The sequence below is a fragment of the Phasianus colchicus genome, chromosome 2 (assembly GCF_987193195.1).
Source record: "Phasianus colchicus chromosome 2, bPhaCol1.hap1.1, whole genome shotgun sequence".
Taxonomy (NCBI): domain Eukaryota; kingdom Metazoa; phylum Chordata; class Aves; order Galliformes; family Phasianidae; genus Phasianus; species Phasianus colchicus.
In genome coordinates, this window is record NC_143437.1 from 16556338 (window position 1) to 16579762 (window position 23425).

Sequence of the window (23425 nt, forward strand, 5' to 3'; positions counted from 1 at the left end):
AGCAGTTGAAGCTTCAAAAAATGCTATTTAATTTTCAGTAGAATTTTATGATGAATCATTACTTTAACTTTGACACAGCGTTCCTAATTAAGATACTTACTCCCCAGGGATGAGCTGTACTAAAAAAAAATATATTTTTAAATGTTCAGTCTTTCAAAAAGCAAAGCTGAATGTATGCAGAGAACAATCAATTCAGCTACTTCCCCACCTGCTACCTGAAACTTTAGCCTATTAAGAAATGAGATAATTTCATAGAATCACAGAATGGCTTGGAAGAGCCCTCAAGGATCATCAAGTTCCAACCCCCCTGCCAACTGTTGGATCAGTACTAGATCAGACTGCTCAGGGCCCCACCTAACCCAGCCTTAAACAATGCCAGGGATGGGGCATCCACAGCCTCTCCGGGCAGCCTATGTCAGCACCTCTCCACTCTCTCAGTGAAGAACTTTCCTCTGACACCTAATCTAAATCCGCCTTCCTTCAGTTTAAAACCATTCTTTCTTGTCTTGTCACCATCTAAAGTAACAAAAATTAAGGATTTAAATCCCAAAAAGTGCTGGGGAAAGAAATCTGAATTTTGAAGACTACAAAACACCTCTGGACTATTAACTTAAACAAGAAGGAACATACACATGTCTGTTTCTCAATAAAGCTACGATGATGCAGTTCCTATCGTGCTGCTTCATAAAGGAGAATGCTTATTTTAAGAGGACTGATATTAATGAATAAGTTAAACTTTTAATGACTTCATTTTCTTGAATTTCATCGGATGGCATAAAACACCACAAAATAGCTGATTTTATACATACTTCTTTTTTTTAAACACAAATGAAAGTATGTCTCTCTGGCGACTGACTGAGGTTTTCCTGCACACTACTGCTATGTAGCTGTAGTTCTCCTTTTCCCTGTGTTTCAGTTCTCTACACATTTTCCCTATGAGTATCCACTTCACACAGACAGCACTATTTCAAAATGGAACACTGCTCTGTAACTACAGTGTGACCTCAGTGAAAAGGGTAAATGTACACAACATTTTTAAACTGCTTCCTAGCAATGAAATTCAACATCTTGTCTCTTATGCCAAAGTAGAAAGTATCCAAAATATAAAGGGAGGATGAAGAGTAAAAAATAACCAACCCAAATTCTTGATCCCTATGCACTTTTAACCTGACTCCTATTTATTTTCTTCTGATGATAAGGACCACACATCATTTTATTATCCAAAACAGAACAAAGCATGATGATTTTCTGCAATCCAACTAATTGATAGCTACTATAACTCTAAAATAAGTACTGCAAACAATTACAAATGTAAGTCTTTGTGGTTTATAACAAAGGAAAATCATATGTATGCATGTATAGAGAAGAGAAAAATGAGCTAACCAAACTAAAGAACAGCCCTACTGGGCAAAGTTCATCATCTATGTCAGTCACTCCTCTCTGATTTAACATTTTCCTACCAACATTTCAATTTCTATGCCACAAAACATTAACACAGAAAAGCTATACTGAAACATCTCATTCTCAAAATTAACTGTTGCCAAAGACTATTAAAAATGATTACATCCAGAATATGTTCATAAGCAAATAAATAAATATAAATTAAATAAGACCAAATGCATAAATGCAACTGGCAACCACAACAGCAACGACTGTATGGTAACAGCAAAACCCCGACTAAATATTTTGCCAAACAAGTCTAAAATGAATGCCAAGTTCATAGCAACTGAAAACAACTTCAATCCAAGTTCCTTCCAACTCCTCTGCCCCCACTTCCTAAGGAGGTAGGACTCAATGTGTTTCACTGCATGCTGAACACTCTAAGATTAAATAAAGACCAACTCAGAATCACTTATTCTCTAATGCAAAGAAAAAAAAAGTGACTAGCGTGTTATCAATCGGTTACTTGGAATAGATGCACTGCATCCAGGGTGCTAAGAAAGCTGCTGCGTCGTTGTGAGATCCCTCTCCATCATCTTTGTGGGAACTGAGGGAGAGCTCTGCTCATCACTAACAGGTACATTTCACATCAGCCTTAAAAGAGCAGGCTCTTAGCAGCAGTGGGCAACAAAACCTCATGGAGGTCAAACCAGCCTACTTCAGCCAGAATGCGACACATCAAATTCAAGAGACATGATCCAATTTTCCTTTGAGTTGAATTTGATTGCAACTCTGTATGTTCATTTGAAAATTTGGAGTAATGTATTTTCACTGACTAAAACCAGACAAAAATAACAAATAACTGCCAAAAATATCATCAATCTTGAAACCTATTCTCAAATTCTTTTAATCACAATGGGAAGTACAACTGCATATTTTTCACTATTCACAGGATTGCAATTAGTCAGTGTATCACAATGCATCCAATTATTTGCCGTAACATCTGCTTGCCATTATTTGTTTCATTCTGAACACTGTTATGGTTTGAAACACAGCACAGACAAGTTTGTTTTCACCTTGAAGATGCATGTTTAGCTCATTTAAGTGAGGAGTCAAATCCACCAAAAATGCTAAATCTGAGCCATTTTTCCTCTTCAAGTTCTGGCATAAATTTTCTTTTTGATTCCATAAATTACTTGTTTCCTTTTGCAATTCATAAAGTTTCTTTCACGTTTTACCCTGACTTACCACCCTCCTTCAGATGTGTAAAAGATGTCCCCATTATCAGCATCCATACTATTCACGAACTCGTAGGATTGGCTATGATTCAAACCCTTCTTGACATACAATGTAGCGCTATTTCATCAAAAGAGAGTTGCTGGTAGCAACTGCACTGTTTTCTATTCATTTTATAATTTTTTTTCTTTTTTTTTTTTTTCATTAACCAACCATTGCCAGGGTGCCTGTATATATGTACAGATATGTTAACAAAGGTCAAAGAAAATTGTTTTCATGCAATTTTAGTGCTTTGTACAAATAAAGAGATGTAGTTGTGTCTTTTAATGGCACCAAAGCAGCCATTTCTTCAGTGACATTACATTTGTTACCAATGTCTCTAACAAACACAGCAAGTTGAGCCATATCCGTAGCATCAGCACTTCCATCTGTCACCAAAACATAAAATTTCAAAGTAGCAGCTTTATTCTCCAAATTTATTTTAAAAGATTTTTCTATTTCCTCAATTTACCTTCTTAAAGTCTGGTGAGACAAACTGATTTTAGAAAAAATCAGGGTTTTTTTTGTTTGTTTTTTAAAATCAGAACAAATTATATCTGTCACATTTTCTATACATTGCTTTATAATCTCACCATCAGTGATGCAAAATAAATAGATAGATAAATACATAAATAACCTGCACCCAGAAGCCAGGCTCTTTTAGCAGTACCCAGCAACACGACAAGAGGCAATGGGCAAAAACTGGATCTCAGGAAGTTCTATACAAACACGAGGAAAAACTTATTTACTGTGAGGGTGACAGAGCAGCGGAACAGGCTGCCCAGAGGGGCTGTGAGGTCTCTTTCTCCAGAGATAGTCAAAACCCACCTGGGGACACTTTCCTGTACAACCTGCTGTAGGGAACCTGTTGGAGCAGAGGGTTGGACCACATGATCTCCAGAGGTCCCTTCCAACCCCTGTGATAGAAAAAAATAACCTGGAAGAAGTTGCACATTTTTTTCCTCAAGATATTATATACTTGAGATTATCTCTGAATGCATTTTTAAATACAGCAAAAGCTTTTTAAGGGCAATAATTTTGGTCCTGCTATGTCCTTTCATGATTGTAGCATTAGTACTTTACCAGCTTTAGTAAAGTAACCATTTCTCAAAGGGAAGAAAGGACAGTCCAGTTGGGAGGTATGTTGTTACTGGCCCCTCAGACCCACAGATTGTAGGTTAACATCATAGGAAACAACAGCAAAAGCAACATCGAAAAGCATCAAATGAAAAAATAAAAACCAAGATGAAAAAAAACTGGAGCCAAAAAACCAAGAAAGTACCCCCAGAACTAAAGCAAATGCACAGCTGAGATATTTCTCATACAGAGAAACCTAAGCTTCTGTTTCACAAATTATTTTGAGATATTTTTCTATCAAGCAAATCTACATGAAATTCCTTCCAAGAATGGAAAAGACAGAGTGAAAGCTCTCAGTAATTACAGCATTGGAAGATACAAGGCACATCAAGCCAAGTGAAGCCAAAACCAGAAATCCAAAATAAAACCCATCACACTAAAAAATTAAAAACCAAGACTTTCCCAAACAGCTCAGTTTTCCATTTTTCCCCACAGCACACTTGCATTAAGCAGCTCACAAATCAAAGAAAGCCACTAAAACAATGCTCTTCATCTAACACAGAAAGCTTTTTTTTTTCCACGCTACAGGAAGATGTCAGAGTCAAAAGTATTAGTTTTCAAACTATGCAGTGCCTAAAGAGCAAAAAAAATGAGTAAACTCACTTTCTATGGTAACTTTTGTACAGCAGTGCTAACAGCTGAGATTTTTAGCAGTGTGGTAACAGAAAATTTGGAAAATGTATCAGAGCAGAAATGGTGCCAAATGCCATTGAAAACACTTATGACCCCGCCATCTGTTATTTGTATTGAGTTTATATTCATTCTGTAACCTAACTACTATCTGGAGAACTTGGATATTTAAGTTTATGTCATTTTATAGTTTTTCAGGGGACTATTTAAAGGAACTATCAAATAAAACTACCAACATCATTCTTTCCTATTTTTAAATCACTCTCTAAAAAGTTACTGTTACGCACTGTAAAGTAGTTAAATAAATCAGAATGACTGCCTAACACTGAGCCCCCTCCATTAAAGCGGTTCAACTAAACATGAACATGCATTAAACACTTGCAGTACTGCACATTTTAAGAATTCCCTTCTACATTACAATGGCTTTTACACAGATGAAAACACCAGCACAGCAACAGGACAAAGCACGAGCTCTGAAAAAGTAAAACAAGGACAAAACCAACACTGACATAGAAAGGCATAAGATGAAATATACCAGGTTAGATCTTGCAGTGTAGTATATGTCTTCTGTATTGTCCAAAAAATCGCTACTGTCAGGCTGTTCATTAGATAAGAGATCAAGAAAGTCAAGTTATTTACATTGTTGCTGAAAGCCAGGCGCAGATAAAGGGAAACGTTTTTGCAAAAAAGAAAAACAATTTGTTAGTTGAAGCTCAAACCATGTTAGAGCAGTTCAGGGAGGATAAAGCACAGCAAAGGGCATTGTGCCATCACCAAAGGCTACTGAATCACACCAAAATAAGGACGCTATTCAACACCTGAGCTGTGGTATTTGGTGAAAAACTGCCTCAATAAGATGCAGGGATGCACCAGCTTAAAATTAAAGTGTATTACCAACAGTAACTTATCATGCAGCAGTTGTCCAGTCCTTTGGCTCGAGTACTCACTCTTAGGTCAAGTAGAATGAAAATTATGCATGTTTTAGCGAGATAAAAGCTAAAGGGTCAGAAGAACTGCCTTAATTAAAGAGATAACATCGTTATTGTTGAAGGAAGAAATAATACCTCTTGCCCCTGCTTCCATTTAAAATCATTCTTTCCCCACTCAATCCATTCCCTGGAGAGATCTCATTGGCTTCTGACAGACCAATTTGAGTTTTCCACTATTTCCACATCCAACAACAAAATATGTTTTGTCTTTGGTTTCTAGACTGAACATCATCACTCTCAAAATCCCAACCTCTCTCTTGGCTAACAGCAGTTGTAATAATCAACACAACTCTCCTAACTCTCAATCTACAGTGATAAAAACAGCTACTGCAGATACAAATATTTGATGTAAGCAGTTGCTACGGTTTTGTTTTTTAACAGGAACTGTATCTTGTTTGCAGTGGCATTTTCAGATATGTCACAGTAATTCTGTGACAGACAACTGATGATTATTTCATAAATGGGAATTCTTTTCCATTCACACCTACACTGAAAATAAACTTGGACACTAGTACTAAAGAAATACTCCTACCAGGTCATCAGACATAATATATTAACACTTTGATATAAAATACCTTTAAATAAACACATTTTTATCTCAAAAGGACAGATCATGTCTGCTTGTTTCATTTCAATATGGGCAGTGAGGCTGTTAATCTCCACAAGCAGATAAGGCAAGATTTGAAATACACAAACTCTGACAGGAGTACAAAACAGTAAAATTTCCAGAGTTAATCTGGACATTTCAAGCCTCTTCCTGCAGCAGCAAGGGCTTCCAAAGGGTCCAAAGTCCAAATGTCCTGATTCCTAACAGCCACTGTGGTAGAAGGTCCAACTTCTCCTTTCCAAGAATACCTGTCAAAGAAGTGCTCTCAGAAATGCTCTCTTTAGCCTCTGCATAAAATTTCTACCTTGTTTAATACACACAGCTACAACTAGGACCTCTAACGCAGTTACACTGATGTCTAAATACTGTACCTAAAATCACTGCGACACCCTGAATGTAACTGGGGAAACTGTTCTCCCCCCTCTCAATTAGACTCCAGAAACAGCAGACCACCTGCCCAGCTAGTTGCAGAAGAGCAATACTGTGCACAATCTCATACACCCAGAACCACCTGGCCCACTGATAAAGGACAGAGCACTGTGAAAGAGGTTTAAGCACAGCTACAGAGCCATACTAAGGCAATAAGCATCAGAAATCACAGAATCTCAGAATTGCCAGGGTTGGAAGGGACCTCAAGGATCATGAATCTCCAACCCCCCTGCCACATGCAGGGCCACCAACCATCCCACCTAATGCTACACCAGACTGAAGACTATGGAAAAGGAAGTACATTCCCAGGCACCAACCTACTCTTAGGAACAACTGCAACTCCAGGAGCTGAGCTGATGTCCCTCTCACCTAAAGTACTAAATCAATTTATTTACATTAACACCTGCTTTAGAGAACACAGCAGTCTGCAGTCTGCAGTAAGGAAGCAAAGAAGTATTCTTTTAACTAGGAATGTGAAGAAACCACCAAAGTGTACAAACATGGAAAGTAACAGCCTCCATAGAAGAGGAATTTACTGCAGTGGTGTGACACAGCACAGACACCTTTACTCACACTGCCTGAGTTCTCACACACCTTGTACTGGCAGACCCATCCATAGGAGGAAAACATCAGCACTATACTGTTACACAAAACAGCAGCCACCAGACTCAGTGTGTTTCAGGTGTGATCCAGGGCCACAAAAAGTTTGTTTGCATGGGAAAATAAAAAACAAACCAACAAAAATCTATTTTCAAATGCATTATATCTCTTCCCAGGCTCTTAATTTTATAATTATTTCTATTAGTTATCATTGTCAATGTGAGAACGAGGGAGATAAGCATCTGAGTACACATACAGAACTATTTTATAACTAAAACAAAAAGGGAACGATACACTTGGCAATGAAGTATAAAGGACAGAGGAAACCCATACATCACATAGCACATACATCACACCTGGCAAAGTCCAAAAATAAGGGGTCTGTCTGTATAGTGTAATGGCACCAAACAGTTTTGGACTAATATGTTACCACTTGTTGGGAAAACTGCTACAAATTTTAGTAGTGCTAAGAAAGTACACTATACATCTTAGATTTCCCCTACTCCATGGATATTTGCAGAGAATAATGTACAGTGCATTGCACATCTTGCTTGTTACTCACAAATTCATGATGTGGCTCTGTTTCTTTCCTCAAGGGTGGATCAAATTTTACTTGACCAACTAAAGAAAAAGAAAACAAATTAGACAGTGATTAGGCAACACTTAACTCCAAAGGTTAACAAAAGTAATTCAGTTTAATGAGTATATCATATGTCCACTGATGGAAACATTTGACACACAGACACAAACTTGTCCCTGCTAGAAAGTAACAGCACAGAAACTACTCTCAGGAAAGGGAGCACAATCACCATTAGAAGGATTGGGAGAAGAACTTAGCAAATAGGGCAGGGAAATGCCTTCTTTAAAGGAGAAACACAGCTGTGATTTACAGGAAAAAAAAAAACAATTTTGTGAATTCACTCTTGGATCTGTTTTTCTGGAGTCTCATTAGCACTAAAGAGAATTGATTCAAGTTCAGGGAAAGCTACTAACACTTTCTCTTTGGCAGGTACACTTCCTGTCTATTTTAGCTTATGAAAAGACAACTGAAGCTGCCAGTAATGCTTTAATTTAATTCAAGCAAAGGAACGACTACAATTTGGGGATGGAGTCTCTTTCTTACAGCCAGTGATCAACTTCCTCCCTTCTTGATTCCTACGTGTCTGTTTCAACTCAAAACCCAAAACAACAAATATACAAAATTAAGGAAGAAAAAGCTTTCTTTGACATTTTGTTACCGAACATAACCTGGTACTAGACTGAATATCTTTGCTGGTCTGGGACACAGGGCTATACCAACCAGCTCTCAGAAGAGCTCAGGTTGCATCCTGTTCTATTGAGATGAGGCAATAGTAAGACTTGTTAAAGTGCTGACAAGGGTGTATTCAAATATTTTACATAAGTATTTATTTTGCGTAATCATCTGGAACCTAAATCTGTAGGTAAAATATCACTTTTTTTTTTTTTTTTTTTTTAATTTTAGTGCATATCAATTAAGATGTTTCTAAGTATTTAAAATACCCAGAATAGTGGTCAAAATTTCATAAAATCATAAAAACATTTGAGTTGGAAGGGACCTTTAAAAGCCATCTAGTTCAAACCCTCTGCAACGAACAGGGACACCTACAGCTCCACCAGATGCTCAGAGCCCCATCCAGCTTGACCTTGAGTGTCTCCAGGGATGGGGTTTCTACCACATCTCTGGGCAACTTATGCCAGCGTCTCATCACCCTTATCATAAAGCACATTTTACTTCTATCCAGTCTACATCTCCCCTCTCTTTTAGTTTGTAACTATTTTCCATTATCCTATCACAGGAAATAGTTGATAAATAGTTCGTCACCTTTCTGATAGCCTCCCTTTAAGTGAATATCAACAATTATTTCAGAACGTCATAAGCACGTGCTTACAGTTTATTTCAGAGCGTGTCTTTTCTTCTCTCACATTTCTACTTGTCGAATGAATTCTATGAGGCACAACAAGAGGCTAGAAAACAAAAATAAAATACTTCAAAATATATTTCACTTGAAACAATACTGTGCAGTTTTTTAAAGCACATTACTTTAGCATAGTATCAACAAAGAAAAGAAGTGGAAGCCAAAAACAATGGTTTTTGTATGTTAAATTTAAAGTTATTTGGAGACATTTCCCCTGAAAGCAGCTTCAATGTCAGTGTAAGTCTTTTTAAACTCCGAGTTTGAGCAAGTAAAGTCAATGCTGATCAACAATTGCTTTTTCTCATGTTAACATTTCCTTTTCGTGCCTTTCAGTTTACAGGTATTTTCAGCATCCAAAATAAGTAGTAATACTAACTCAGACTTGTTGATGGCATTTTCCTTTTTTTAGATACCTTTTCCATGGATTTCTATTTACTTCTATTTACAGAATGAAGTATCGTGGACTTTAAGATCTCACTTGCTTTTCCTCAACCCTGTTGGATTCTCTCTCTTCCCTCTGCATCCACTGTTGTAGGTTCTTTTAAAAACTATAACATGAGGTTTCCTAGCAAGACTACAAGACCAACTGTCTGCTGTGTACAATCAGGCCCTGAAGTTAGTAACATAAATCCTAGAACTGAGTTTTCAGAAGGTCTTCTTCTTACTCTCCAGGAAAAAAATCTCATTCTCCATAGCATCAGCACAAGTAATCCATGAGAACTGCACATTTGCTACGTTTCTGTTTTGAATATACGGCAGCAAAACAATTTGTAATGACAGTAATCTGACATAACAGGGTCATAAATTTTATGTAAACTTTCCTTTTATAAATACTAATTCTAATCTTCACTTGGCAGCTTTTATCTACAAAACAATGGAAAAGAGCTTTAACTGGTTCACAAGGAGTCACGAATAGCCCTGCAACTATTTGATCATGAAATATTATCTGAAAGCATTAATCCCCTCCTGTTTTCATCACAAACAAATTCCCTGATTCATATTAGAATCTTACACACATACATAGCATTCACCTCACTTCTAACATTCACTTTTGTCTCTTCTGAAGCTGGATGGGCTTCAGGACTAAGGGTATTTTTCTCCCATGTACCTCGCAGGCACGTGTTTGGTTTTGGAACTTGTGCCAGTCCTCCACTTATGCAAAACAGACAAACTGGGACTGCAGTTTAAAAACGGCCTGATAGATAGCTCAAGATGCAGTTCAAGATCTGATCCGATTTTCCACTCAAGTATTTCAAACACAAAGTGCCGAAAGGTTGCTTACTCATAATCCTTTGCTGAAAGGCATTGCTCACTTGCTCACTGTGCGTGAGCACTTATAACACCAGTGTCATGAGTCAGGTTTTATAGTAGGGGAGGACAGGCAATTTTGCCTTTGCAGTATTATTCTGTGAGTTCCTTGCATCCTGCCACAGATGTTCACTGATATTCACACTGTGCTACATGCAGAACCTGCCCCCACGCTTCCTTTTCCTCGTCAACAGAATTACTGGAAGTAGCCAAATCCTCACTGCTCTGTCACAAGGACAGAGTCCTCAACTCACCTTGAAAGACCTATGCTGACAACAAATCAATAGAAGCAGCAGACACTCAAATGTTCTTGAGGACAAAGGAATGAATGTACGTTAGCTTCCAAAACAACTGCCATTTTGGTGCAACTTCAGGCATGGGACAGATCTGAAGAGCAGTTTTAAAGCCAAAACATACAATGTTAAGGCTCACACATAAGCACTTTTCCTCTCTGCAACCTTTTCAGTTACCATGTCAGTAACCACCACAAGACTCACTGTCACAGGAAAGTGAAGAATAGACAGTTGCCAGCAGATACAAGGGTTATTTGTAAGGGAGTGAACACAGAGTACCGATTGGAAATCCTGTCTTTGACTGAACTGGAAACCCAATTAGGTCCTCCGTTAGTTTTAGTAAGAAAACACTGAAAATGCCACAATCACAGATATGGCTGCCAAATACTTGCTATAGCAAGGGGACACCTTCCTGATTATATCCAAACAACTTGATTCCATGGACCATGGTAATTTTGTTTTTGTTGTTTTGTTTTTTTTTCCTCTACACTGATCTTTTCATTTGTAAGACAAGCTTCCAGACTATCCTACCCAAACAGAAGCAAACTACAAAATCAGCATGCGCCAGGTGAACAGCAAACATAGGTCATGTTGCTGCTCTGAATTTTTGATGGGTGCATTCAGTGTATCCTACTAGTGTAAGAGAGGTGATTCCCCAAGTTCTGATGAACATCTTCAGTCTATGAGCAGGCAGGTCATGGAGTGTGTTTGAACGGATGCACTTCTTACCCTTTGATAAATTATAGAAATGACAACAGTGACAACAATGGCTTTAATTATGACAAATTCTTAATATAAAACACAGGCCTCATTATTCAAGATGTCTTGAATAATTTATTACAGAAGCAGATTCTAGACTTGTTTATTTTGTAAGGAAACACTGCCCAAACATCCAACTCATTTTGCAGGCAAATGAAAAGCCTCAATGGAAAATTATTTGGTAACATGACATCTGAGTTGTCTGATAAAGATGATCCAATGCTACAAGTAATGGTGCTTGAAGCTCACTGGACAGCTCAAGGTCATGTGATGAATGAAGACTGAAAAGATTATGCCTATCCCTGAAGTCCATGAATGCAACAAAAAATTCCTCAGTCACGCAAGGTAAACAGCAAATGAACTAGCATTTGAAAGAATAAAAATCAAAAAGACATGCAAAGCAGCTTGCATATCCTAAGCACTATCAACTCACCTAGTTTCTTTAAAATCATGAAAACAGGCACTCTCTCTTATCACTGCCGTGAGATTATTTATTATTTTCTCCCAGACAAGGCACAGTTTTTCCCTGATATCAGGCTTCATTATGCAATAACTGATAAGTAATATATTGCACAAAGTAAGAGTTTTCTTAAAGCAAAGTCAGAAGGACATATGAGTGAATACTAGTTTGAAAGCTGCTGATAACTGTCAGTAAGATGCCTCCAGAGTCACTTCAGTACACAAAGAAAAGAGATTCCCCATGTGACTAGCCCAAAATGAGGAGTGAGATTTTTGCTAGAAAATATGTAGAAGTGACAGGGGGAAAGGGTGCATCACTGACTCAGAACAATTTCCAGGAAAGCTACTCAGTGCAAGCTTTTTTGATCTGAACACTTCACTAATATGAAAGCATGCTGAGAACAGCTATCTTTCCTCTTACGACATCGTATGAAGGCTCCCGTCTTCTAGTTTCCACAGAAATACTGCTTTAAGGAGATCTCAGAGTTTTTTGCCATCTCTAAATAGATGCTGAATTAAAGGACACTTGATCTTCAGATCTCAGAGTGAGCAGCAGATCCGAGTTCCTCAGTGCTGATTCTTGATGGAGACAGAAACCTTCCTCTCGCAAGAATCAAACATACTAAGGATTTTCTTGCATGTTTGACTTCCTTTTTTTTTTTTAATTATTTTTAATGTCTTGACTAGAAGGAAACGTTTTTAAAAGTACTGATTATTCAGTCCTTATGCCTTCCTCTCCTTCCTCACTCATTTAAGAAGTACTTAAACATTGCTCTCCACAACAGATTTCACCTTCACTTCTTTCCACAATCATTCATTTCAACTTCTAAGGGAGAATAAAATAGACTCAGCGCGTGATGTCTTGTCTTTCATGTTCTAGAAAATACTAAATCTCATTTAACTTTTGAAATCTGAAAATGAGTATACTAAAATATGCTGCTTTTAAGCTTATTTTCATTTGAAGGCATTTTTGACCACAGTAGGGGGAAAAAAAACCACAGAAATCTAAAAAACACACAACACACAAGCACGTAATTAATGAGTCAGTGGCATTTTTGTCAAAACAATTTCCCTGAAAGAGATAATCACTGTAAATGTTAGGAAAGTCTTCAATAACAGAATTAAATATAAAGATAGGATGCAATATGCAAAATATTTGCTTTTTCTAATTTAGGTAACATTTCAGCCCTGCACTTACATAAGCACGTTGTCTTTTCCCTGATGTTAAAGCACAAAAATCAGAGACTTTGACAAAACAGTAAATGAAATCAAGTCTCATATTCTAAGACAGAAAAGAAAATTTGCAAGACACAAATAGCAAAACATTTGACAAAAACAACCGCTGAAACATTCTCATAAGAAAGCTGTTCAGACAGTAGATTAAGAGCTAAAGAACAAGTTCAATATGTGTACAAGATGGTGCTATGAATGTACCCTGTGAAGATGGCAACAACTCCATGAATAAACATAGCAGGACATATGACAGAACTCAGGATTAACATATTCCACATCTACTTTCACACCACAAATTGGACAAGGACAACAGTAAATAAAACTGTAACATTTACAACTCTTTTTGAGCTTTTCCTCCTGAAATACAACAAATTTTGTTAAGTGTCACAAATAACATTCAGCAGCAAAACCTGAACTCTTGAGACTTCTTGAGATCACAAAACATTCTGTGGTCCAACAAATAATAATTAATTAGCTAATCATTTAGTTTTATTGGAAAACAAATTCAACCTGATTTTGCAGATATAGCATATTCTTACCTCAGGATCATCATCATCAAAGTCATGGTAAGTGGAATGATCAGGATTATTCATTTTATCCAAAAGTTCAATAGCAAGACTTCGATTTAATGGCTGGGTAACAAAAGGATGCTGAAAGACAGAACAAAGAAGAAACAAACAGATAAAAATTCCAAACAGCCATATTAAGTGCATTTCCATTTTATAACTTACAAAAAAGAAAAATTCAAGGAAACCAAACAAATTTATACCTGCAGTAATTTTTCAGCTGTAGGTCTTTTTTTAGGATTTTTTGTAAGTGCCATTTTCACAAAATGATGAAAACTATTGGACCTGTAAAACGAAATGGTAAAATCAGCCCAGTGAAAATCATTCAGTAGATTATTATCTACTGAAACAGAGAAGCGCCTACCATTTCATTTTGTCCTTTAGCTTAGGAGGCTGGAAGTTGCTTTTTGTCATTAGAAAAAGTGCTCTGAAAGAAAAAAGATATACTATATTATATATTATATGTATACATTATATATAAAAAGATATATTATATACTAATTTTGTTTGCGCATGCGTGTGTGTGTGTGTGTGTGTGTGTGTGTGTGTGTGTGTGTGTGTACTTTGTGTGTATATACACACACAAAATTAGTATAGGCATTATTTTGCTGGCAGTGAGCCCATCAGTTTAAAAGATGCTACCAAGACAACATTGCTTATTTATGCACAAAAAAGAGTTGTTAATTGCTGTGGTAGGAGGCCTTCCCACACCAGAACTGCTTATAAACTCCACGTTCAAAGTCTGAAATAAAAAATTAAGGATCTTTTAACTAAATTTTGAGGTAAATGACACTTAAGAAACAATGTAGTTAACAGATGTAGAGGTGGTGTCTAAGTTGCAGTTTTAAATGCTTCAGATGGCTCTGAATTGTCCCCATAGTAATAGCAATGTCACTAATCTGGGTCCTTCACTGTTTGATGATGCAGATTAGGAATGGCATTTATTAGAGGATGATTATGATATAATGTAACACGTAGATATGGAATCAAGAAAGACAAGGCACAGATCAAAATGCACTTGGCAAGGGATGTGAAAAATAATGAGAAGAGACAGGCTAAAGAGAGTATACGCCCACTCTCTGATAAATGAAAAGGGAAAACTAGGTGTAATAGACATGGAGAAGGCTGAGATACTTAGTAAGTTCTTTGCCTCAGTTTTCACTGCAAGCCAGGCTTCTCATGTCTCTCACATCACTGAACTTCTAGGTGGGGGCTGAGGGAGCAAAATCCCTCCCACTGTAAGGCAAAAGCATGTTCGAGACTGCTTCCTGAGACTGCATGTGTACAGGTTTATGGGGCCTGATGACATGCATCCCAGAGTCCTGAAGGAACTGGCTGATAAGATGGAGAATGGCTTGGCAACTATATGTGAAAAGTTGTGACTGCCAGGTGAAGTCACTGGTGACTGGAAAAAAGGAAACATCACTCCAATTTTAAAGGAAGGAAGAAAGGAAGATCCAGGGAACTAAAGGCCTATAATGCCTGTGAATATTGTGAACGAATACTCCTGGAACAGATTTTAAGGTACACGAGGGACAAGCAAGTAATCCAAGGTAGCCAGCACATCTTCACCAAGGGCAGATTGTGCCTCACCACTCTAGTGCCCTTCTGTGATCAAGTGACAGCATTGGTGGTGCAAGGAAGGGTAACTAATGTTGCCTACCTGGACTTGTGCAAGGCCTCTGATATGGCCTCATCCTTATATCTAAAATGGAGAAATGTAGGTTTGAAGGGTGGGCACTCAGTGGATAAAGAATCAATTAGAAGGTTGCAGCCAGAGGATTGTGGTCAATAGCTCTATGTCCAGGTGGAGGCTGTTCACAAGTGGTGCCCCACTGGGGTCCGTCTTGGGACCAGTGCTCCTTTCTCAAAGACAAAGGTGCTGGGATTCAGTGCGCTCTCAGTTAATTTGCAGATTACAGCAAGCTGAATGGTGCAGCTGGCAAAACAGAAGGGATGCCATCCACAGGGACTTGAACAAGCTCAAAAGGTGGGCCCACAGGAACGTAATGAGGTTCAACAAGGTCAAGAGCACAGCCTTGCACCTGGGTTGGGGAAATCCCAGATACATTTATACTCTGGGAAAAGAACTCATTGAGAACAGCCCTGCCAAGAAGGACATCATGGTCCTGGCAGATGAAACACTTAATACAAGCCAGCACCATGTACTTGCAGTCTGGAAAGCCAACATCATCATCCTTAGCTGCATCAAAGGAGGGGTGGCAGCAGGGCAAGGGAGGAGACTGTTCCTCTCTACTCCGCCCTTGTGAGGCCCCACCTGGAGTACTGCAACCAGGTGTAACCCAGAAAAAGAAAGACATGGAGCTGTTGGAGTGGGTGCAGAGGAGTGCCATGAAGTTGCTCAGTGGGCTGAAGCACCTCTTGTATGAAGAAAGGCTGAGGGAGCTGGGCTTGTTCAGCCTGGAAAAAGAGAATGCTCCAGGGAGATTTTGCAGCCTTCCAAACTTAATGAGAGCTTTCTTTGTTTGTGGTGCTGTTTTTTGTGTTTTTGTTTGTTTGTTTTTACACAGTCTGATGGTGATAAGACAAGGATGAATCTTTTTAACCTAAAAGAGGGGAGATTCATATTACATGTCATTGGAAATTCTTAACTGAGACTAGTGAGGTGCTGGAACAGGCTGCCAAGAGAAACTGTGGTGCCTCATACCTGGAGGTGCTCAAGGCCAGGTTAGATAGGGCCTTGGGCAGCCTTAGCTGGCTCCTGATTTAGTGGTTGGCAACCCTGCTCATGGTAGGGGAGATAGAATTAAGGGATCTCTGAGGTCACTGTCAACTCAGGCCACTCTATAATTCTCTGAACATCCATGCAGTACTCCCAGACACCACACGTATACAGAGCCAGCTATTCCAAATGGATTATTTATAAAGCTGTATTTACACACCAAACTTTAACCCCTTACTAACCTCATTGGATGCAGGTCAAACATTGGAGGTTGAAGTTCAGCAAGCTCTATAGCAGTTATTCCAACTGCCCACAGATCACAGAGTTGGTTGTAGCCACCTTTTCTTTCTACTGCAGCAACTTCTGGTGCCATCCTACACAGTAGAAGATGTTTGATATAAGATACACTTCTCATCACAAATCAAATGTCCTTCTGTATGCAACCATAATTTCTCAACAGCTCTCAATATGCTGCATATACATTTGTATGTGCTTGTGTGTATATATACACATGCAAACAAATGCATATATATACACACACATATGCATGTGCATGTAAAAAAGTATACAACATATATATTTATTGATTTAAACTTCAAAAATTCACCCTGTGGACTACAATATTTAGAAAACACCAGGTTTTTTTCCTACTTCTCTTTTCAGTGAATAAACATTGTGGTACTCATGTATTCAGCTGAAAGCAGTAATAGGTAAATAATTCCCAAATTAGAAATCCTCTTCTCTGTAGCAAGCATGCAATTTTCCTCCATAATCTTCCTATAAGTAAACAGGAAGGAAGTGGATGAAACCAATCTGTCTTGTACTTTTTACAGGAACACAAGGAATCTCCAGACTACCAAACAGCTTAGAGTATAATTATTCAACAACAATAAAATGCAAACAGTATCCAAATACACACATTGCCCCAGATAACTGACCAAACGCAGCAAATTGACAGGTTTTTTTCTTCTGGAAGCATAAGACCTGTCAACTCGGCACAGAGAACTCCTTGTCTACAGTACCTGTTCACTGTAGTATCAACACACCTTATTTAGGTTTATAAAGTAACTTCAGACCCACAAGTGAAAAAAACTAACAATTTACACAGAGAAGAATACCCAAATGAAGTGATTCACTAGGAATTGCTGCATGTTTTGGATTTGACTGTCCTATACAGCCATATCAAATGCATTCTGCATTCCTTTTTTTTTTTTTTCAGAACACCTGAAAAGGATCAATGAAATAGGACATACAACTCAAAGTAGGTAGGACAGAAGAATGTAACGTAATGAGTTCTACAGTAAAGCAGTAAACAGCATTACTCAGTGGACATCTCAAATGATGCACTATTTAAACACAGATATCCTTAACTGTGCATCTGAAAACAATATCCAATTTGGTGGTACAAATGTGAAATATTTACATAAACTTTCATGTAGAACTCATTAGAGAAAACAATATTGAATCAAAAAAGATGCTAAAGGCAGAAGGCATTACCAACGCAGAGGAGAAACATGCACTAACTTTAGAAAGAAGAGAAGGAATGCACGGGTAAATAGTGGGGTTACTAGAACTGACGACACTGCACAGCAGTTTTGCCTTTCACTTCTCCCCCACCCCACTACCATACCCTTCCCTGCTCAGACACCTATAAGGATCACTCAAACCTTCACATTACAACTTCTTCTCTACAATCTCAACAGTTCTCCTTACTTGCTTCCACTCCCAAATCTGAGAAGACTTACTATGGAAAACTGATGCATTTTGTAAGTATTTAACTGATGTAAGCTTTCATAATTACTGTTTAAAGTTATGGCATGTCATTTGAGAACCCTGGTGCAATTTAGAAGTTACACAGTCATCCAGGTCAGGACTCAAGCCACCCAGACATCTTACTCAGGAAACAGAGCAACAAATCAGTTACACAATCATGACCGATGGGTGTTTGTGCTACTCAGAATGGGAAGTGAATCTGTGCCTTGGCATGACTTATACTACAGAAAAATGCTAAAAATGCTGTGCTGTAATCTGTTTCAAAGACTGAATATTTGAACGTGGCTTTTTACCATCCACACATTTTCCTTGTATTTACTATGCTGCCACGTAACAGAACTTTGAGCATCTTTCTAGGAAACATACAAAACTGCTACTTTTACAGAGAAGAATAAGTATCACGTACTTCAAAAGCAAAAAGGGAACAATCACTTTCAGTACAAACAGAGGAGAAAACAAAAAGCTGAACTTTAGAGAAGATGAATTACAGAAACCAGTTTGCTCAGGACAGAATAAAGATACAGTACAGACAATAAAAACTTAATTTCATATTCAGTTGGGCTTTCTTGCTTTAATTCTTGCTTGAAAACAACAACAAAAATTAGTTTAGAAAAAACATTTCACAAGCAGCAAAGGAATCCATGAAGACAAACAAATGAAACTTGTTATCAACTGAAGAGTTACAGAGAAGACTTATCTGAGATAGAGGGGAAGAAATGCAAGACACCAAAATGGAAATTGAACAGAAAAAAAATTCAAGATCACAGTTAAAAACATAAAACTGTGTACATACTTAAAATCAGACTAAACTGCAATCCATTAGTCAATAGTAATAGCACCACACAGATGGGATCATAAAAATCATACAATCAGGTTGGAGAAGACCTTAAAGATCATCAAGTCCAACCACAACCTAAACACACTGCCCTAACTCTAACAGCCCCCACTAAATCATGTCCCCGAGCATCACATCCAAACTGTTTTCAACATTTCAGAGCATTTGAATGATTTAACTAATGCTCAGCATTAAAAAAAAAAAAGACACAATCCCAGAAACATCAGTTTTTTGTGATGAGTCTACCCAGAAAGTTTGTGGCATGCTTTCACAAATATTTTTGAACAGAATGATGTTTGCTACGTATATACTGATGACGAAGCAAAACACAATTACCAATACGGGGTGCCAATGAACGATTTCCTTTTGGCAATTGTAGCTGTTATCTGCGCAGATACTCCAAAATCAGCTATAAAAAATAAAGATCATTAATAATGATGTATAATAATAATGTTCTGATGTAGCTCATTTTCTTTAAGAACATGACAGTTTGATTTCTCCACTGTACGAGTTTCCTAAATATACAGGAAAATAATTTACAAAAGAAAAAAAAAGCAAATAATGGAAACTTGATGAATCTCAGATACTTTTGATTAATTCCTCTCAGTTGCCTATCAAATGTGGAGGCCCCTCTCATTAGGGCAAGAAACCAAAAGGATAACACAGAAGTTCTAACAATGACTAGCATTCTTTTAATAACATAAAATACATCATTTAATAAAATCTAAGGGGTTATTTCTGGCAGTTTTTAAAGGTATATTTCATGTTTAAGAACTCTGGATGTTACATTTCAATAAAAGTTTTTTAAAACCTTTGATTTGACTTCCACCCCATGTTTGCAACCTCAGGAAGTTTTACCTCAGTGTTGCAAAACCAGACTCCAATTACTCCTAAGACAATAATTTGGTGCTGCTGAGTTAGATCTTACCAGCAAGAGAAAAAGAATTGTGACATGTGCTAATTCCTTACATAACGAACCCTTACATAACCAGACAAAAATCGGTAAGGTTTTGTTTTCAGACTACAAACAACTTACAGTTATTAACAGATTGTTTATTAACTTACCTAATTTTACATGTCCATTATCCGTTAAAAGAATGTTTGCTCCCTTAAAAAAAAGTGTATTTGTATTAAAACAGGCAGATTTTTGTGATGCTATAGAAAACCAATGTTTATGTGATATATGGACAGCAAATTAGTGGTAAGAAGATAAGCCAAAACTGTACATTTGAGAAATATGTAGCATTAACAAGGAAATGTCTGTGAAATTAGTAACTTGCCATTCTATTATATAAAGGAACTCAGATATTCAGTATTTCTCATGAATGTTAAGTTTAGTATTCTTTAGCCCATAGTACTACAAAGTTCTCTATTGTACACAAAGCCCTCTCAAAGAGCAGAATTATGATGATTTGCTTATGAAGATGAATTCTTACTTTCTTTTTTCCATTTACACTGACTGAAAGGAAATAGGAACTCTAAAGGTCACAACGGAAGTAATCTGATTTTCTTTTCATATGCCAAGCTGGTTTTGTCTCCTTTCAGGGCCACGATAATTATAGCCTTAAGGGCCTTCCTTGAAACTCCAGTGTTTTAACAAAACTATTTCTGTCTCTCCGCAGCAGAGATTCCGCTAGCGCTCCCTCTGAAGAGCACAATGCTGCGTGGCTACATGCACCACTTCCAGAAGCAGCTCAATAACCAAAGCTAACCCCAAATGACAGCTGGTGCCATGAAAATGCCACAAGAAGGAAGTGGGAGCTCCAAAGGAGGCAAGCAGCTCTAAGCAGTACCGAGCGAAGGCTGGAGCCAATCACACAGCCAGGCAGTGCTACAGCTGCCAGCCCTGCCCACAGACTGCACAGAAAGGCAGCATGCAGGGCTTCCCAAACAACTGCTTTCGTACAGGTAGGGGGTTGCATGGGGAAGAAGTCAGGCCTGCAGTCATGCTCCAGCTACAAGGCTTACTTTGGCAAATGCTGCACAATGCAGTTAATGAGCCTCATAAATGGAGCTGGGTAAATAACATGAGGCCCAGTTAACATGCTCTTGACCCCGTTCACCTTTCAAGACTAACAGAACAGATACACTAAATACATAACTTAGCTACTGCAGGAAGCAAATGTAACTGCCTCGCCAGGAGAGTTGCAGATGAAGATAGTATTTTTCCATGCTCACCTTTATTTTTGTTTTTCATTTAAAAACGCACACTTCCATGTTTTCATCAGCATATTTCTGTTTAGAAATGAGTATCTATGCACTGCAGCCTAACAAGTAGCATTTTTCATCCCATCAAGTACGATGAAAAATGTTCAAGTTTAGTGTCCAAATTAATCTCTCATTCAGAAATTATTTTCCTGGTGGCACTAAACCCAAGTATCGTCCTGCAGACAACAAGGATGACAGGAGTTAACCTGTACTAAAGCACCTAGAGTTGAAGCTACTATGCATTATTGCACTGAAAGAAACACAAGGTAGATAAACAAAAATGCATGTACAACACAAAGGAATACAGTAATTTGCTGACATATATCCAGGAGGGTAGCTTGCCAAATTAAAGCTGGAATCTGAGCAGGGAACAGTTTGGAAATGCAAACAGTAAGTAATAAAACCCCAGGGACAAAAAGTCAACAGGAAGTATCAGAAGGAAACTATTAACAGGGAGTATAATAGTATGAGCAAGCCACCTTTGATACAGCTTTGTTGAGATGATGGTTTAAGGAAGTTGGTGCTAAGAACCTGATTTGTGGTGCTCTCTAATTTTAGATGTGAAGGAGGAGACAAGTTAGTCTGTAAGAAGTACAAGGAACAGCAGCCACTGCCCTGCAATCTGCTCACCAAGAAAAGAAGCAAGAAGCCAAGCAACAGTTCTGTTTACTTGCTGGTTCAGTCAGAAGGGTACACCAAGCTTCTCAGAAAGGAGTGGAAAAGACCAAGCCTTTCCTTCTGCACAGAAAGCATCCTTTTGGACATCTGAATACAAGCTGTATTGGACAGCAGCTGATGCCAAAATTCTGCTGCACTGCTCAAAATAAGCGTGTGGTTCCAATTACAAGAACAAATGATTCCCATGCACCTTAAAGATATTTTTCTTCTAGCGGGCAGAAAATATTATTCCAATAAACCTTATGTATTTAGAAAGCATCCCCAAAAGTGCCGTATAACAGTAAAAACTCTTAAGAGGTGATGATGTAGATTACCCTAAAAACACAAAATTCCATTCCGTTTTTACTCACCTTTATGTCTCTGTGCATTTTTCCTTTACTGTGAAGGTAATAGAGCCCCTGCAAAAAATAGTTAAACAATAATTAAATCCAATATTTTACTTAATATGCCTTTCCTACTCAATTAACAGATGTATTTAGTATGCAATTCAGTAACCTAAATAACTTTCTGATTGAAGAACATTCCTTTATTTCAGTGACTCTTGAATGCACTTGGAAATTCCATGTACACAGTAGTGTAACATCTAAATGCAGGGGTGGAATGGAAGAATGTCAGGCACCATAAGCCCACTGACAGGAAAGACTTTTCTGGTTAAGTTTTCCTCTGGATATGTTAACTATCACCCTTTCAGAGCAAGTTAATTACTTTTAAATTGCCTAACAGCATTCTATTCAGCAGTCTGATCACCAGATATCTAGCACAGAGATCACCTGTGCCATTACAGGCCTCAATTAACTCTAGAAGGACACCAGCAGGCAGCTCCTCAGGGCTAATGCTCTGCTTCAACTTTAAGTCATGCATTTCTGCAGGTGGTAACGACAGTGAAACATTTTAGGACTCAGTGCCTCAACACAAGATCTGAAATAATACTACACAGTCAAATCCTCATATGAGGAATCACAGAGCACACCACTTCTAACACTCTGGGCTTATCTCCGAAATGCTCTTTCATGGGCAAGCAGCAGGTAAACATCTGCAGCACTCTGCAATCATCAGCCTCTGCAATGACTACATTTCATTGAAGATATCCATATTAAGACAATTTTTTTTTTTTTAACTCCCAATTATCTCAGCAAGACATCACATAGTTGATTTCAAAAACAATACTAGGATCCTTTCCATTTATGAGCGTTTTCATGGATGGTCCTATTCCCATCATCAGGAAAAACTGGGAAGTGCTAGCTTACATGACTTAGTACTTTAGATTTTCAAGTGAAATGGTCAACATCTTCTTTGTGTGGATTGACAACAGTACCACTGAAAATGCAGTTTGGGGCTATTTTTTGTTAGTTCACGAAAATCTAAATGCAATATAAAAGCACTAATTAATGGTGAAATCCAACTCCTTGAAAGTCTCAGAGGTGTTTTAGCACAGGTTCTCTGGGGCAAATGGCTGAAGAGATCAGATCAACAGACCTTGTGTGCTCTCACTGCAGGGATGCACGCATACCCAAAATTGGACTCAATTTGCTTTTAGTAGAGAGTACAGTCAAAGCATCAACTCCACATGGCAACAACAGGCATTAGCTAGAAGTGTCACACATGCACTCTTCACATGTACATCTCCAGATGTCAATGGCACAAAA

At 38.0% G+C, this 23425-nt stretch overlaps 1 protein-coding gene across 5 annotated transcripts in view; it reads right to left on the bottom strand.

Moving 5' to 3' along the window:
• Positions 1 to 23425, bottom strand: part of MAP4K3 (mitogen-activated protein kinase kinase kinase kinase 3) — an 81037-nt gene that overhangs the window by 36944 nt on the left and 20668 nt on the right. For 3 of the 5 annotated variants that reach the window (XM_031596888.2, XM_031596879.2, XM_031596896.2), the window contains exons 6-14: positions 22130 to 22177; positions 19959 to 20001; positions 19230 to 19302; positions 16528 to 16659; positions 13967 to 14029; positions 13806 to 13887; positions 13576 to 13686; positions 8958 to 9033; positions 7610 to 7668 (exon numbers count right to left, since the gene is read on the bottom strand). In XM_031596888.2, coding sequence (XP_031452748.2) covers positions 7610 to 7668; positions 8958 to 9033; positions 13576 to 13686; positions 13806 to 13887; positions 13967 to 14029; positions 16528 to 16659; positions 19230 to 19302; positions 19959 to 20001; positions 22130 to 22177 — 687 coding nt within the window. Of the gene's footprint in view, positions 1 to 4957; positions 5021 to 7609; positions 7669 to 8957; positions 9034 to 13575; positions 13687 to 13805; positions 13888 to 13966; positions 14030 to 16527; positions 16660 to 19229; positions 19303 to 19958; positions 20002 to 22129; positions 22178 to 23425 lie in introns of all 5 variants that reach the window. The other 2 variants (XM_090134935.1, XM_090134934.1) reach the window with 1 other exon arrangement.